Raw genomic sequence first — 18,665 nt, 5'->3', positions numbered from 1 at the left:
AAGACAAAACTAGACAAACATTTGGAATGAACGAATGGATGGATGAAATGGGAAGGGTTTTTTTTTTTTTTTTTAATATTTTTGGCTGATGCTGTATAAGCTTTCTTTCTTGCATCATATGCCTCTACTAATGCTAATGCTAACTTTTTTTCAAATAATGCCGATATGCCTAAAGATATACTTGTACTTTCTTTCTTGTACTTACTTTTTTGTACTTACTTTTTAATTGCAGATCTTATCAACAGTTATTATTATTATTATCGCTCTTTATATTATTTCTCCCTGATTGGGGGTTCCACCTTGTGACGGGTATTGCTACAAAGTACGCAGGGTGGTTGTTGTTATGTCTGGTATTACTGTTGGTTGAGGAACTCTCTGACTATCCTACAGGTGTTCAGGATTGTGACTTTCTGGAGTTCCTTGTAGGTGTTCACTGGGAGACCTATTGCTGCTAGACTATTATGTAGAGTCTTTGGCATCATACCAATGGTTGACACGATGATCGGGATGGTTGTTACTTGTTGTATATGCCACATCTCTTTGATCTTCTGTCTTAGGTTCGTGTACTTCCTGATTTTTTCCCCATGGGTTTTCTGCAGGTTGCCAGTGTTGGGTACCGCTATGTCAATCAGATAGGTAGCCTTTTCCTTCTTGTCCACAAGAGTTATGTCCGGTCTGTTGTGCGGGATTGTCCTATCCGTTATTATGGCCCGGTCCCAGTACAGCTTGTGGTTTGGGGTCTCTAGTATTGCCTGGTATTCATACTTGTAGAAGGGTACACTCTCTTCGATCAACTGGTATTTCCTTTCTGGCTTCTGATGTATTATCCTATCCTGGCTACCTGGTCATGTCTATGAGTGTATTCAGTCTGGGTGATCACCTTACATCCCGCAGTGATGTGTTGGATCATTTATCGACATGTGTCATCGAACACTCCGGGCTCCTTGGTAATGTATTTTCTATAGTTCCTGGTGTTGATTACCTGGTCTTGGATGGCGAGCATGAAGTGAGATGCTCAAGGAAGAGCATCCCACTTATGAGGCATGCAATGGAAACAATTTTATCTATGTGATCTTGATGGAGCTCATTATAGTTCTGCCATGGAGTATCTTCTTTGCTAATCTTTCTAGCTTCGTTCGTACCTCCTAGTTGGGGGGGGAAACTCCTTATTTTGGTTGAGTGGGGTATACCGCTCGTCTGTCTTCCTTATGGCCTGCTGGAGTGCTGCTGTGTTTCTGGAAGTAATCCTTCAAGTTAACTATCATTGTCTTCTGTTGCTCAATGAGGTCTATCAGGCACCTTCCTCCTTCTTTCTGGGCAATTGTCAGTCTCTCCACGGCAGATTTTGGGTGGTGTTGGCGGTTCTTATTTATCATTGTCCTTGTCTTTCTCATGATATCCTCCAGCTCTGTGTTAGTCCAATCTATGACCCCGAAGGGGTATGTTAGCACTGGGACTGCATAGGTGTTTATGGCTTTAACCGTGTTCTCTCCGTTCAGCTTTGCTTTCAGCAGGCTTCTGAGTCTCTGAAGGTATTTTTTGGTTAGGCAGGCCTTAATTTCCTTGTGCTGTAACTGCTGAGCCTGTATCATCCCCAAATATTTGTAGGCCTCTCCCTCTGCCATGGCTTTGATCTCTTTACTAGTCTGCAGTTGGTATTTTCGGTTGACTAATTTTCTCTGGTGCAATCCGTGGGGTCTTGCATTTGTTTAGGCCAAATTCCATCCTAATATCATTGCTGAATTCTTCGGTGATCTGGAGTAGTTGCTGGACGTGCTTCTCGGTTCCCACATAGAGCTTGATGTCATCCATGTATATCAGGTGGGTGAGAGTGTACAGGTTCTTCCTTCCTTCTTTGAGGTTATATCCGTACTTGCTACTGTTGAGCATGGTGGATAGTGGTTTAAGTGCTAGACAGAACCACAATGGGCTCAGGGCATCTCCCTGAAAGATTCCTTTCCTGATGGGGATTGGCCTGGTTGAGATGTTTTCGACCTTAATGGTGGTACTCCATTTCACCATCGTTTCTCCTAGGAAGTTTGTCACTATTGGATTGACTTTGTAGATGTTCAGTGCCTCTATTAGCTAGCTATGAGGCATGGAGTCGAAGACCTTGCGGTAATCAATGTAGGCTGTGTACATGTTGGGGTGCTTCTTGTAGGTTTGCTCCGTAACCACAGCATCTATGGTTAACTGCTCCTTGCATCCTTTCTGTTGTTGGGCCATTATGTTCTGGCTCTCCAAGTGGTCTGATATCTTCCTGGTTAAGCAGTTGGTCAGGATCTTGTACATTATTGGGAGGCAGGTGATTGGCCTATATTTCGCCAGGTTTCTTGTATCTTCATTTTTAGGCTTCAGATATGTGATTCCTTGAGTGAGAAACTTCGGGATTGTCTCTGGATGCCTTATCATTCCGATGAACTGCTCTGCCAGGTACTTGTGTGTGCAAGTGAGCTTCTTGTACCAGTAGTTGTCGACATTATCTATTCCTGGAGTTCGCCAGTTGTGAGAGTTCTTGATCGTCTGTTTTACTTCTTCTTCCTGAATCTCCCACCCGACCATTTCTTGTACGTCCTTGGTTTTCTTGTGTTCTAGTTCTATCCAGATGGCTCGGCTGTTATGTCTTCCTTTCCTGCTCCATATGTTTCCCCAGAACTCCTCAATCATTAGGCGCCTCCGTAGCCAGGTGGGAAGGAGCAGCAGTGCATAGCACATGCTTCTTGATTAGACCGGGGTTCGAGCCCGTCACCACCAAATACGGAGGATGCGGAAAGGTCAGGGAATGACCACCGCATATCCCCGGAGCAATATGGCCTTAGTTGCTAATGCTCCTAAAAACCAAATAACAAACAAACAAACAAACCTCAATCGTCTTCTCCTCAGGTGGTCCATTCCCTTCTTTCCTATCTTCTCCGAGATTCCTGTAGAAGCCTCTTTGGTCTTCATCGATGATTTGGTCGATTATTTTCTTCTAGGTGCTCTATTTGTATCAGCATAGTCTCTAGCTGAGTGCAAGGAGGTTCTACTTCAATGTGTCCAAGTACTCTCCTATTCCCTTATTTTTTGTCTCATGTTTGCTGTGGACGCTGTGTCTCTTGAGGATGCTCTTCACTTTTCCAATTAATTTCTTACTCCTATTGCCCCATTGGTACTGGGTCAATTGGCCTATCTTGACTCTTATTTCTTCTATCTTCTGCTGAAGTCTTCCTTCCCAAGCTGGTGGTTCCTTCTGTTTTGTTTGGTTCTTCTGCTACTGGCCTTTCATTTCTCTTCCATTAATCCTCGTGGCTGCTACTGCAGCACAATACACAGCTGTGTGGATGGCCTCCAGTGTTGCACCATTGCTGTTGGGGTAATGCGGTATTATGTGCCGATTCAGGTGGTCTGTGACTCTCCACAAGGTTCTATTTGGCCTCTGCTTCGGTATCACGAGTCTTTGTGGGGTCCATTCCTTCGAATTCTGTTAGGGCCTTCTTCCACTCGTCCTCTATTTTGGATATCATGACTTCATCTCTTTCCACTTCAGCTGCTGTTGGTTGTATTTCTTCTTGCTCTTCCTCCTCTGGTTCCGTATTCTTTATCCTTTGTAGTTGATCGCTCACATCTGCTTGATTTTTTTCCAAGATTGCAGGAGCTATCCGGTTCTTCGTGACGATGGTCCTTCTCTGGTCCTCTATTCGCTGTTCAGTGACCTGAATATCCGTGAATCATTCCAGCCACTTGGTATGCAGTCTCACCCTGTAAGTTGTCATATCGGTCTCCAGCTTCATTATTTCGTAATAGGCTCGCATGATGTACATATTCATTTCGATGCTCCACTTCATGCGTTGGCATTTTCTCCCTTCCTGGGTGGTCACTAGCACAGTTGCGCAGGAAGCACTTCCAGTTGGTGGGCTGGATGGTCTTGCCCTTCTCTTGTGGTAGCCATACGGGGGTCAGGGCTACTTGCTCCACTGTCTTCCTCAGGAGACTGTCTCTGATTTTTCGAACCAACCCCTCTGCCTAAGGCCTGAATGCAAGTGACTTTATCCTGCACCACACTTGATGCAATATGATTAATATTTCTCTGTGACATCATTTATTTATTTATTAATTTTTATTACTATTAATTTATTAATTTTTATTACTATTAATTTATTTATTATTATTATTCTAATTTATTACTATTATTATACCAGTCTCCCAGTGTGATGGAGCCGCGTTTGCTTCTGCCAAGGCGGTACTCAAACTCGGGTCCATCAGCTGGTAGTTCAGTGTCATAACCACTGGGCATTGTGCCCCTTATTATTATTATTAGCATATTAGGATATGAGCAAGGAAGCCTGAGGCTTATGCTGTACCAGCCAAAAGGAAAAAAAAAAATTCTGAATTACCCAGAGAGAGAGTGTCAGAAGTAAAAGGGAATCACCAAGAAAGAGAAGAATTATGATATCCAGCTCAACACCCTGGGTGTGTCAAGCGATACTCACAGATGTGAGCCCCTGGGGTAATATATGAGGGTTATTCAAAACGTAGTGACCACACTGTCAGGTACACCACATGCTTGTGAGTAGCAGTTAAGTGGAATAAACTACATATAAGAAAGAGAAAGAACAGTACTACAGCAGTAACATTTTCATAAGTCAACATGAATGGGAAAGCTGTTTTTCTAGAAAGAAAGTATATGTGTGATGTAGATGCTGTGAGCTATGTTTATAAAGCAAGATCTACACTCTTGGATAAAGATTGAAGTCACATGGACACAAAACACAAACATTATTTCTGTGGTTGCAAAATGCATGCTGGCATAATCCATTTGCTTACTGCAATATGATGAAAGCATTTCAGTTTCTTGGAGACAATGACAGCGCAAGGAGTTATGTTACTGATGTCATGAAAATGTTACTGCAGAAGTGGCAGCAGCAGCAGTCCCTCAAGCACTACCTGTATTCTCTGGATATGTGCATTTGTGATAAGATGTCTTCATGGCTAGTGCATCGGTTATAACCACTGCCTTGCACACCATGTAGAAAAGGCCTAGACTTAGAGCTGTTTTCATGCCATGGCTGAGATAGTCAGTTTTGGGAGACTCTCTTGTTGTTTTTTTTTTTTTTTTTTTTTTTTTTCCTGCAGATGTGACGTTTTTGTCATAAAAAACAGTGATCATAGAATATGTTGAATTTACATACACTATTTACTGATATCTCATGGTCTTAGTTGCCTTAGAGAAAATTCAAAACAATTAACTAATGTGACTTGGGGGATTTTTTTTTCACAAGATGAAAGGATCACTCAGAAGCCAATGCATTCAGATACCAAAAAAACATAAGGAGTTAGAGATTCCTTCAACGAAACAGGTCGTTTTTGTTATCAGATGCCTCCTTTATCTCAGATCCCTGAGATAAAGTTGAGTCCAGAGATTACTTTGAGTGAATATAACTATTAAATATGCCGACCGGGCTAGCCAGGTGGGTAAAGTGCCTGCCTGGCAACCCAAAGGTCGCGGGTTCGAATCCCGCCTCGGGCTTGGATCAAAGTACTGCAAAAACTTTGGGAGGTGCACTATGGCCACAGAAGCCGATGCGCCAAAAAAAAATAATAATAAATAAATAACTATTAAATATGTGTAAATAAAACTTTTTTTCCCTTTTAAATGACATCTATGTTGCCACTACTTTTTGAACAACTTAATTGTAGAATCCCTGTTAATAAATAAAAAATGCAAATATAGTTTGCATTTTGTTTTCATTTATTGGCAGTTCTAATGGGAAACTTTTATTGCATTAAAACTTGGATATTCCCAGGGGCTCACATCTGGTGAGTATGGGCTTGGCACCCCAGGGTCCTGAGCTGGATATCATCATTCTTCTCTTCCTTGATGATTTCCTTCTATTTCTGACTCTTGTTCTCTCTCTCTCTCTCTCTCTCTCTCTCTCTCTCTCAGGGTAACTCAGAAATTTATTTATTTTTGGCCAGTGCAGCAAAAGCCTTAAGCTTCCTTGCACCATATGGCTAATTAATAATAATAATAATAATAGTAATAATAATAATATTAAGATTGTTTAAGATTTTTCAGTAATAATTGATATGAATCACATCAATTATTTCAATACTAATTCATAATCCTCAATTCATTTATTATTTATCAATAATGGCTAATAATAATAATTTGCTCATTCTTATTATAATGTATTAATATTCCTTCATCAAAGCCAGGTTGCTTATGGTATCTTCTACATTTGAGTATTTAGTATGGCTATTAAATACTTGTTAAAAATAACCTTCTTTTTTAATATCTGTTTTGTCACTACTTTTTTGAACAACCCATACTTATTTATTGGAGCCCTGTTTATTTAATAAGTTAGAAATGCAATAATATTTAATTTATATGCAATAAAATTTTATTAGTCTTAATCAGTGGCAGCCCTTGGAAGGATCTTCTGAAGTAGTGGGGGTGCAGCTAAAGCAGTGTTCTGGATAATCATTGAGCTTTAATCATCCCTAGCAGTAAAAATCCATATTACTTTATCATAAGATGAAGGTTACAGCTCGTATAGCTCCTATTTGGGACTGCCACTGCTCTTAAATGAAACCATGACCTCTATGCTATAGTCCTGACTGGACTATAATTGACTGGACTGTTAGTTGTGCAGTCAATTTTGAGATGTTTGTGCTGGCCATACATTATTGGGACTAAATTCCATGTTAGCTCCAGAGAGCTCCAGAATTCCATGTATGCCTCTGATAAATTAAGTAACTCAAGGGATGATAACATAAGAACTTCATATTTGAAATAGCCATTCATCCACATTCTTTCTGAAATGTGGGTTTCAAATCTCTATCATAAGATATATAATGGAATCATTACCTCTTTATACCTGCTAACAAAATTCCTGTATACTGTATGATAGATAAAAAAAAATGGTGTTTAAGCAGTTCTCTCTAAAGTGTTGAGAGAATTTAATTTCAGATTGCACAATTATTCCTGTTTTTTTTTTTTTTTTTTTTTTTGTTGCAAAGTGTCTTGCCTCAAGTTTCTTGCTTCCTAAGTTATAAGGTAATCTGGGATTATTGTTACCCAAATGTAGGACATTACATTTCTTAGTATCATTTATAATCTAACTGCCATTTTTCAGACCAACTGAATAATTTATCTAGCTCTTATCAAACCATCATACTTTGCATGCTGTTGTATCCTCTCAACTTTTCTATCATCAGCAAACTTTGATGTGGTCTCAACCTTTTCACAAAAATGCTCACACTCACATGCATTCATTTTTTTATGTAAGAGACCAAAGGAGTACACATATATATACTTTTTCAAGGTTCTCTTAACAGAGATGTTACCAATAGTAAATTCTAAGTGGGAAGCATTCAAGGAATTAATCGTGGATGCTACTAAAAGTTTCATACCTATTAAGAAATATTGTTCAAGGTTTAGGCCTAAATGGTTATCTAATGAACTAATGAGACGTAACAGGGAAGAAAAATGCATGGGATGCATATAAATTATCAAGCGACTCAGAAGCCTATGGCAGATATAAGCTAGTCTGTAATCAGGTCACAAAGGAGGTTAGGCAGGCAAAGGCAGATTACAAGAAATCCTTGGCAAAAGATGCTAAGAAAAACAGCAAGGATTTCTTTACTTATATAAACTCTAAAAGGAAGGGGATGAATCTGATTGGTCCACTTGACATCGATGGTTTGACTGTTGATGATCCTGCTCAGATAGCAAACAAACTGAATGAGTATTTTACATCTACATTCACACATGAGGAATTATTAAGGTTTGAAAATGGCAGAAGGTTATCAAATTGTCTGCCAGGGGCAAAGGTTGATGATGTTGTAGAGCGGATATCATCTTTTAAGGGCACAAAAGGTGATATAGTTGTACACGCTGGCACTAATGATATTAAGAGTAAGAGACCGGCGGAATTACTTAACAAGTACAGGTCACTGTTGAAAAAAAGCCGTGAATTAGGGTTGAATTTGAAAGTGTCTGCAATTCTGCCCAGATACGATAGGAGGGAGTATATGATAAGAGCACTGTCGATCAATTCGGCCCTGGAAAGATTGTGTAAGGCGCAAGGGGTAGAATTTTTTTCAGCCTGGTTTGTACTTATTAACAGGAGAGACTGCTTCTACAGGGATGGGATACACTTAAATAGAAAGGGTGCAAGAATGTTTGCTGATGCTATCGAGGCAGTGTTAGGTGGTCGGAAAACTGCTAGATTGGGGGGATACAAGGACTAATAGATTAATAGTAGCCACTGCCAGAGGTGAAAGTGATTCTTGCACTGCTTCTATTGGAATGAGCCGCAGCCTGGAAAATAAGATGCAGGATATTTCAGAAACTGCTGGGAATCATTGGGGTTCAAATAAACACATGGGTTGTATTAGGGTAGCTAAGAAAAAGAACAGGTACATGTATACTTGCGTGTACACCAATGCTAGGAGTTTAGTAAATAAATTTGATGAATTTGAGGTATTGCTCAAAACATCAAAGGCAGATATTGTGGGGATTTCAGAGACGTGGTGTCACACAGATATAAGGAATGCAGAACTGGAATTTGGGGAGTACAATTATTATTATTATTATTATTAGCCATATGGTACAAGGAAGCCTGAGGCTTATGCTGCACCAGCAAAAAAAAAAAAAAAATTTCCGAATTACCCCAAGAGAAAGAGAGAGAAAAGTAGAAAGGAATCACCAAGAAAAAGAAGAATGATGATATCCAGCTCAGGATCCTGGGTGTGCCAAGCCCATACTCACCAGGTGTGAGCCCCTGGGGTTAGTGTCTACAGAAAGGATAGACAGGATAGGAAGGGAGGAGGGGTTATGCTATTAGTTAAGAAATACATAAAATCCAAGGAAGTGAAGCCAGTCGACATTGCTGGACAGTGCAGTGTCGCGTCAGTTTGGTGTGACAAAAGCATTGGGAGATCAAAATTGAGAGTAGGAGTGTGCTATAGGCCTAATGACTCTGATGAGTATAATAAGAAACTGTACAGGGAAATAGAGTGGGCCAGTAAATCAGAGAGTCTTATAATGGGGGATTTTAATTTCCCAGATATTGACTGGAATTTGGGGGCTGGTCACTCACACACTAGCAAGGCTTTTGTGGATTTATTGGATGATTGTTTTCTACATCAGCATGTTCGGGAGGCAACTAGAGGGAGTAATACTCTTGATTTGATTATCAGTAGTGATTCTTCATGCATTAAAAATCTGCAGGTAAGTGAACCACAAGGTGGCGGTGATCACAGTGTGCTGAAGTGGGATTTACTCAAAGAGGTAACTACCATTAGGGGTAAAGGGAAGGGTTATTGCTTTCGTAAAGGCGACTACGATGGACTGAGACAGTATTTAAATTCTATACAGTGGGACCAACTGATGATGTTACCAACAGCAAATTCAAAATGGGAAGCATTCAAAGAACTTATCTTGGAAGCTACTAGGCTTTACATACCAACTAAGAAATATTGTTCAAGGTTTAGGCCTAAGTGGATGTCAGATGAACTAATGAGACATATGGCAGAGAAGAAAATTGCATGGGATACATACAAATTAACATGTGACACAGAAGCCTATGATAGATACAAGTTGATCTGTAACCAAGTTACAAAGGAGGTTAGGCAGGCGAAGGCAGATTACGAGAAATCTTTGGCAAGGGATGCAAAGAAAAACAGCAAAGAGTTCTTTACTTATGTAAACTAGAAGGAAGGGGATGAATCAAATTGGTCCACTTGATATCGATGGGTCAACTGTTGATGAGCCGACCGGGCTAGCCGGGTGGGTAAAGTGCCTGCCTGGCAACCCAAAGGTCGCGGGTTTGATTCCCGCCTCGGGCTTGGATCAAAGTACTGCAAAAACCTTGGGAGGTGCATTATGGACACAGAAGCCTATGCGCCAACAACTACAAAAAAAAAAAAAAAAACTGTTGATGATCCTGCTCAGGTAGCTAACAAACTAAATGAATATTTTGCATCGACATTCACATATGAGGAGTTATTCAGCGAGGGGAATGCCAGAGGTGTATTCAACTCTGGCAGTAAGCTAAAGAAGCTTGTAATAACTGAGAGTAAAGTGGAGGAGAAATTGTTGAAGATAAATACAAGAAAGGCGCCTGGGGTGGATGGGATCTATCCAGTTATATTCAAGTAGGCAGCAGAGGAAGTAAGCAAACCCTTAGCCATAATTATGAGAGCTTCCTTGGACTCAGGGGAAGTACCCATGGACTGGAGATGTGCGAATATTACCCCAATTCACAGAGAGGAATCAAAGGGTGACACAAGTAATTACAGACCTGTTAGTTTAACTTCTGTTCCTGGAAAATTAATGTGGTTAAAGAAGCACTGCAGGATCATTTAGACAAGACTTCAGTTATAGCTCAGACACAGCATGGTTTTGTTAAGGGGAAGTCTTGCCTGACCAATTTGATTGGATACTATGATGCAGTCACAAAAGAACTGGATGCAGGGAATAACTTTGATATTATATACTTGGATCTTAGAAAGGCTTTTGATACTGTTGCACATGGAAGACTGCTGCACAAATTGGAGCAGTGTGGCATTGAAGGCAAATTGCTGCTATGGATAAAGGGGTGGTTGAGGGGGAGAAGACAGAGAGTGGTAATCAATGGACACTGCTCATCGTGGACTAATGTTATTAGTGGAGTCCCTCAGGGTTCAGTATTGGGTCCATTATTGTTTTCTGTATTTATAAATGATATTGATGATGGTATATCAAGCTTAATGTCCAAGTTTGCAGACGATATGAAGGTTGGCAGGGTTGTCAAGGACACTACTGACACTATGCTACTGCAACAGGATCTGGAAAGGTTAAGCAGATGGGCTGAGAGGTGGCAAATGAAGTTTAACATTGACAAATGTAAAGTACTACATATGGGAAACAGCAACCCCAGAGCAACGTATGAACTCTGTGGTACTACACTGACAGTGGTAGAGAATGAAAGGGACCTGGGGTGGTTGTGCAGGCAGATATGAAGTTTTCTGAGCAGTGCAGATGGGCTGCAAGAGTAGCTCATGGTGTATTGTCGATGATATATAGGAATTTTTCTAGCAGGGATAAGGAGGTGATTATTCCCTTGTATAAGGCAATAGTCAGGCCACACCTAGAGTACTGTATACAGGTCTGGAGGCCTCATTTCAAGAAGGATGTAGAGATGCTGGAACGAGTACAGAGAAGGGCAACAAGATTAGTGAATGGAACAAAGGGGTGCTCTTACGAAGAAAGGCTTAAGTGTTGCAAATTACAGTGTCTGGAGACTAGGCACCAGCGAGGTGATCTGATCGAGGTGTATGAAGCCTTGAATGGTTATATTAAAGGAGGCGACAAAGCAACTAAGCAAACCCTTCGATCCTCCTTTGTGCATTGGGGATACATTGGCACATCTCCAGTCTGTGGGAACCTCCCCTGAGTCCAAGGATGCTCTCATAATTATGGCTAAGGCTTTGCTTAGTTGCTTTGCCACCTCCTTTAATATAACTGGATAGATCCCATCCACCCCAGGTGCTTTTCTTATGTTTAACTTCAACAATTTCTCATTCCACTTTGCTTTCAGTTATTACAAAATCATTAAGTATCCTGCTACAATTTGATAACCTTCTGCCATTTTCAAACCTTAATAATTAATCATGTGTGAATGTAGATGCAAAATACTCATTCAGTTTGTTTGCTATCTGAGCAGGATCATTAACAGTCGAACCATCCATGTCAATTGGATCAATCAGATTCAACCCCTTCCTTTTAGAGTTTATATAAGTAAAGAAATCCTTGCTGTTTTTCTTAGCATCTTTTGCCAAGGATTTCTCGTAATCTGCCTTCACCTGCCTAACCTCCTTTGTGACCTGATTACAGACTAGCTTATATCTGCCATAGGCTTCTGAGTCGCTTGATAATTTACATGCATCCCATGCATTTTTCTTCTCTGTTACGAGTTTCATTAGTTCATTAGATAACCATTTAGGCCTAAACCTTGAACAATATTTCTTAATAGGTATGAAACTTTTAGTAGCATCCACGATTAATTCCTTGAATGCTTCCCACTTAGAATTTACTGTTGGTAACATCATCAGTTGATCCCACTGTAATGAATTTAAAAACTGTCTGTGACCACTGTACTCACCTTTACGGAAGCAAAAACACTTTCCTTTACCCCTGATGGTAATTAAATCTTTAAGTAAATCCTACATCAGTACACTGTGATCACTGCCACCTAGTGGTTCCTTTATCTGCAAATTCTTAATACACGAATGATCACTGCTGATAACAAGATCAAGAGTATTACTTTCTCTGGTTGCCTCTCGAACATGCTGCTGCAGAAAACAATCATCCAATAAATCACAAAAGTCTGACTAGTGTGTGAATGACCAACCCACAAGTTCCAGTCAATATCTGGGAAGTTAAAATCCCCCATTATAAGACATTCCGATTTACTAGCCCACTCTATTTCTCTGTACAATTGTTCATTGTACTCATTCGAGTCATTAGGCCTATAACACACTCCTACTGTTATTTTTGCTTTCGCAGTGCTTATGTCACACCAAACTGACTGAACGGTGCACTGTTCATCTATATCATCTGGATGAATAATTACAGACCAGTTAGTTTAACTTCTGTTCTGGGTAAAATAATGGAATCACTGGTTAAAGATGCATTGCAGGATCATCTAGACAAGACTGCAGCAATAATTCAGTTACAGCATGGGTTTGTTAAGGGAAAGTTTTGTCTGACAAATTTGATAGGATATTATGATGTGGTTAGAAAGGAACTGAATGCAAAAAATAATTTTGATATCATATATTTGGATTTCAGGAAAGCTTTTGACACTGTTGCGCATGAAAGACTATTGTACAAATTGGAGCAGAATGGTATTAAGGGTAAGTTGCTACACTGAATAAAAGGATGGATAAGTGGGAGAAGACAGAGGGTGGTAATCAGTGGGTGCTGCTCTTCGTGTACTAATGTTATTAGTGGAGTCCCATAGGGTTCAGTGTTGGGTCCACTGTTGTTTTGTATATTTATCAATGATATTGATGAAGGTATATCAGGCTTAATGTCAAAGTTTGCAGATGATACAAAGGTTGGCAGGGTTGTTAATGACAGTAATGGCAGTGTGCTACTGCAACAGGATCTAGATAATTTGGGCAGTTGGGCTAAGAAGTGGCAACTGAAGTTTAACCTTGACAAATGCAAATTACAGCATATGGGTAGAAGTAACCCTAGAGAAATGTACCAACTGTGTGGTACTACACTTAAGGTGGTAGAAAATGAAAAAGACCTGGGAGTAATTGTGCAGGCAGATATGAAGTTTTCTGAGCAATGCAGACAGGCTGCCAGGGCAGGTCATTGGGTTTTGTCAATGATATATAGGAATTTTTTATAAGGCAATGGTCAGGCTACGCCTTAAGTACTGCGTACAGGTCTCGAGGCCTCATTTTAGGAAGGATGTAGATTTACTTTAGCGTGTACAGAGAAGGGCAACAAGATTGGTGAGGAGAATGAAGGGATCCTCTTACCAAGAGAGGCTTAAGTTCTGCAAATTGCAGTGGCTGGAGACTAGGCACCTGCGTGGTGATCTGATTGAGGTGTATAAGGCCTTGAATGGGTTGAGCACGCTGAATTCTGATGGGATCCTTCCACTTGTTCAGATTATGAACCTAAAGGGGCATAAATTCAAATTAAGAAAGGACAGATGTAGAATAGATGTGCATAAATTTGCCTTTAGCCAGTGGGTGGTTAATTGCTGGAAGAAACTTCCATCTGTCCTTGTGGAAGTTGATAGGTTGAATAAATTTAAGGAGGAACTGGACAGGCATTTGGAGGGAATGGTGTGATTTTTTTTTTTTTTTTTTTTTTTTTTTTTGGCTGATGCTGCATAAGCTCATACACTTGCTTTCTTGCATCACATGCCACTACTACTACTACTACAGTATCAGCAAATTACATCTGTATATGTACAGAATTTCTTGAGACTCTACAAGATGTTCCAGCATTGATCAACTGTTTTACAATTTTTGAAAATATTATAAATACAAAAATGGTTACAAGAGAGCTTAGCACTTTCAACAAACATCAAGATTATATAGGCTTACATAAGCCAAAATTTAAGAAATTATCTGGAGTTCAGATCCAGAAGTAGATGAAACTGAATCAAGCAGTACATATATGAAAGTAATTTCGATATTACTGCAAAGGAAAAAATAAGTAGTGATAGATTTTTATATTTTTTACAACTTTTTATATTTTTCGCAATATTTTTTTAATTAATTGATTTTTTTTTTTTCATTTTTTATGAAATCTTGATTTTATTTTTGGCAGTAATACTACTCCAGTGTTTAGCTGTAAAGTCACTATAGAAAAAAATATATGCAGCCAAAGGACTAGATATACATGCTGCTTACCCACTCATGAAAGGGTTAATGTCCTCATTAATGTTGTTTAGCTTCCTTGGACTCAGGGGTGGTCCCATGGACTGGCGGTGTGCAAATGTATCACCAGTTCAAAAGGTGACGCAAGTAACTACAGACCTGTTCGTTTAACTTGTGTTCCCGGAAAAATAATGGAATCACTGGTTTAAGAAGCATTGCAGGGTCATCTAGACAAGACTGCAGCGATAGTTAAGATACAGCATGGATTTGTTAAAGGGAGGTCTGACCAATTCGATTGGATACTATGATACCAATTTTAAACACACACACCAACCGTTTATGACTGGTTGAATAATGAAATAAAATAAAATAAAATGATAGAAAAGACTGTAAAATAATATTTACATTAAACTTTTAATCATTTACAAAAAACTAAACTATAACAAAAGTTAAATAAGTTAAAATGCATTAAAATATAAATATAAAAGTGATAAAAAGACGATAAAAAACACTAGAGCTTTCGGAGGTGTCTTCCTCCTTCCTCAGTAATAGTGAGACTTAAATGACACATCCTTAAATACCAGGTTCACGGCACACGTGGATGACCAGGCGCATACTCAGCATTCCTTTCACTTGTACCGGAACCGGAAGTGGACTGGACACGTGGAAAATTAAAACGTTTGTCTCTTGTCAAAACCACCGCCTCAAAAAGGGGGTGAAGCCTAACTCCCCTGTCTCTGTTTATACTATTGTTACCAGAGGATCCAATCCACAGACTTTCCAGCCACTTGCGGTCCTAGAATCTATGCGCCCGGTCAAGGATGACAGCGTTGTCGGGGGAGATCTGGTGTTGTTTTTCCCAATAGTGCTCGGCAATGGCGGATTTATTGAGCTCTGCGGTCCGTATCGCTCGTGAATGTTCTCCTAGACGGTCCTTGAGACGCCGTCCTGTCTCCCCCACGTAACATTCCCCACAATCCGGGCATGTGATCTCATACACGACCCCACTACTAGAATCCCTAGTAATGGGGTCTTTGACCTGTGACACAACTGTGTGCAACCTCCGGCCCGGAAGCTGCACACAGCGTGTCTGAAAGTCGCGAAGCATCCTCGCAATGCGATCTGACAGGCCCGGATAGTAGGGAACATACACTGTGGTAAGCGGTACAGGCGGAACTACCCGATTGGGCTCTTCCTCTCTGTTGTATTCATCAATGACCCTCTGGGGGTAACCGCACCTCATAAGATCCGTCGTGATTTGCCTAATTTCCTTCTCCCCCTCCTCAGGGGTACTGCAATGCGTTCTCACCCTACCCAAAAGTGCTCTGGCCACACTATTTTTATGTTGGACAGTCTGTGCCGTCCTATAATGTGTGTACTGGCCCCTACACATTGGTTTCCTATAAACCTTAGTTCTAAGTCTGGGGCCTTCCCTATATACCATTATGTCCAGAAATGGGAGGGTACCATCTATTTCTACCTCCGAGGTAAATTTTATGAAGGGGGAGAAACCATTGAGAAACGAGACCACATCTTCCTCTCTCCCCTTCCTTACAATAGTAAACGTGTCATCAACATATCGTTTCCACTTACGCATAGGGAACTCCAATCTTGCGAAAACCCTATTCTCAAATTCCTCCATAGCCAGATTTGCAACAATGGCGTTGATTGGAGAACCCATGGCTGTACCGTGAACCTGTTTATACATCACTCCTTGGAAAACCAAGGTTGTACTAGAAAGACATAATTCAACAGCACCACATATATCTTCTATGTTTAGGTGGGATCTAGCACTTAAAGTATTATCATTTTGTAAAGCCAACCTTACACATTCTACCCCATGTGCTATGGGGATACAAGTAAATAATGATATAACATCTAATGACATCATCATCTCGTCCTCCCCTATTTCTTGACTCCTTACAAAGTTCACAAATTCCGCACTGTCTCCAATGACCAACGCGGACCGCCCCACAACCGGGGAAATCAGCTGCGCCAGATATTTAGATAAAGCATACGTAGGGCTACCAATGAAGGAAACTATGGGTCGTAATGGAACGTTCTCCTTGTGTGTCTTAGGTAACCCATAAAATCTGGGCAGTCGACACCCTGTTGCATGCATGGACCAATACTTGTCCTTTGGAATCTTTTCCATCTTTAGCCAGGAAAGTGGCATCTTATTTACATGCTGTTCTAAGCTAGCCAAGGGGTTTCTGTGAACAATCTTATAAGTACAATTATCACCTAATAAGTCTAACGCTTTCTTGTGGTAATCTTCTTTGTTTAATACCACAGTTGATCTGCCTTTATCTGCTGGTAGGATTATAATATCTTCGTCCCGTTTAAGTTCTTCTAGTGCTTTCTTCTCTTTCGGAGTAAGATTTGGAGCAATCGTTTTTGCTTGGCCCAGGATGGCGACAGCTTTAACACGAATTTGATTAGCAATATGTTCAGGTAACTTGCTAATTGCCCTCTCAATACCCATAGATGTTTCGGTAATTGGAGGTTTAGGGGGTAGCAATGCAAACTTAGGTCCAAGAACCAATAGTCTCAACGATTTGCCACTTAAATTCTGAATAAAGTTGGAATGGTCGCTACCCCTAAATACAGTGGACTGCTCCTCTAATAATGTGTGAAACTTCCTAATATGTCTCTGTTTATAAGAATAGGTAATCCTATTCGTCCTCTCCAGAACTAACCTCTTCACACCTATCAGGTGTAGGGGGGACAATCTACTACTAATATCACCTAATGCTACATCAATCAATCTCCTACTATGTCTCAAGTCATCATGAAGTTTCTGAATCCATGTATTCAAAACCTTCTTTTGATACCATGTGATAATCCTGGACAAACAGGCATCTTTAAATGGTGCCTTGATCCTAAATCCATGTGGCATAAGATTATGATCCCTGCAACGGTAGGCAAACCTTAAGTGCTGTTGCTGTTTGGACTCAGCTATGCTATATCTCTGGAACCTTCGGATGTGCCGCAAAACTGTATGGCCATAAACATTAACTATAATGTTTATGGCCATATTAGGAAGTTTCACACATTATTAGAGGAGCAGTCCACTGTATTTAGGGGTAGCGACCATTCCAACTTTATTCAGAATTTAAGTGGCAAATCGTTAACCCAAGAACAAGAGAGACTATTGGCTCTTGGACCTAAGTTTGCATTGCTACCCCCTAAACCTCCAATTACCGAAACATCTATGGGTATTGAGAGGGCAATTAGCAAGTTACCTGAACATATTGCTAATCAAATTCGTGTTAAAGCTGTCGCCATCCTGGGCCAAGCAAAAACGATTGCTCCAAATCTTACTCCGAAAGAGAAGAAAGCACTAGAAGAACTTAAACGGGACGAAGATATTATAATCCTACCAGCAGATAAAGGCAGATCAACTGTGGTATTAAACAAAGAAGATTACCACAAGAAAGCGTTAGACTTATTAGGTGATAATTGTACTTATAAGATTGTTCACAGAAACCCCTTGGCTAGCTTAGAACAGCATGTAAATAAGATGCCACTTTCCTGGCTAAAGATGGAAAAGATTCCAAAGGACAAGTATTGGTCCATGCATGCAACAGGGTGTCGACTGCCCAGATTTTATGGGTTACCTAAGACACACAAGGAGAACGTTCCATTACGGCCCATAGTTTCCTTCATTGGTAGCCCTACGTATGCTTTATCTAAATATCTGGCGCAGCTGATTTCCCCGGTTGTGGGGCGGTCCGCGTTGGTCATTGGAGACAGTGCGGAATTTGTGAACTTTGTAAGGAGTCAAGAAATAGGGGAGGACGAGATGATGATGTCATTAGATGTTATATCATTATTTACTTGTATCCCCATAGCACATGGGGTAGAATGTGTAAGGTTGGCTTTACAAAATGATAATACTTTAAGTGCTAGATCCCACCTAAACATAGAAGATATATGTGGTGCTGTTGAATTATGTCTTTCTAGTACAACCTTGGTTTTCCAAGGAGTGATGTATAAACAGGTTCACGGTACAGCCATGGGTTCTCCAATCAGCGCCATTGTTGCAAATCTGGCTATGGTGGAATTTGAGAATAGGGTTTTCGCAAGATTGGAGTTCCCTATGCGTAAGTGGAAACGATATGTTGATGACACGTTTACTATTGTAAGGAAGGGGAGAGAGGAAGATGTGGTCTCGTTTCTCAATGGTTTCTCCCCCTTCATAAAATTTACCTCGGAGGTAGAAATAGATGGTACCCTCCCATTTCTGGACATAATGGTATATAGGGAAGGCCCCAGACTTAGAACTAAGG

The 18,665-nt window shown here is 40.4% G+C and overlaps 1 protein-coding gene across 1 annotated transcript; it reads right to left on the bottom strand.

Annotated features, from left to right (window-relative positions):
* Nucleotides 1-14,109: 14,109 nt before the first annotated feature.
* On the bottom strand, nucleotides 14,110-17,410 carry LOC150087476 (uncharacterized). Its single transcript, XM_090372501.1, has 2 exons — nucleotides 16,506-17,410; nucleotides 14,110-14,191 (listed from the first exon to the last, which is right to left on the bottom strand). Exons 1-2 carry the CDS (start codon nucleotides 17,408-17,410, stop codon nucleotides 14,110-14,112), a joined length of 987 nt encoding a protein of 328 aa, XP_090228627.1.
* Nucleotides 17,411-18,665: the final 1,255 nt, after the last annotated feature.

This window comes from Mastigoproctus giganteus, chromosome 4 (genome assembly GCF_048544385.1).
Source record: "Mastigoproctus giganteus isolate SK-2022 chromosome 4, ASM4854438v1, whole genome shotgun sequence".
Lineage (NCBI taxonomy): Eukaryota > Metazoa > Arthropoda > Arachnida > Uropygi > Thelyphonidae > Mastigoproctus > Mastigoproctus giganteus.
Note: the sequence above shows the minus strand (reverse complement) of the source record. Positions and strands in the feature narration are given on the sequence as shown.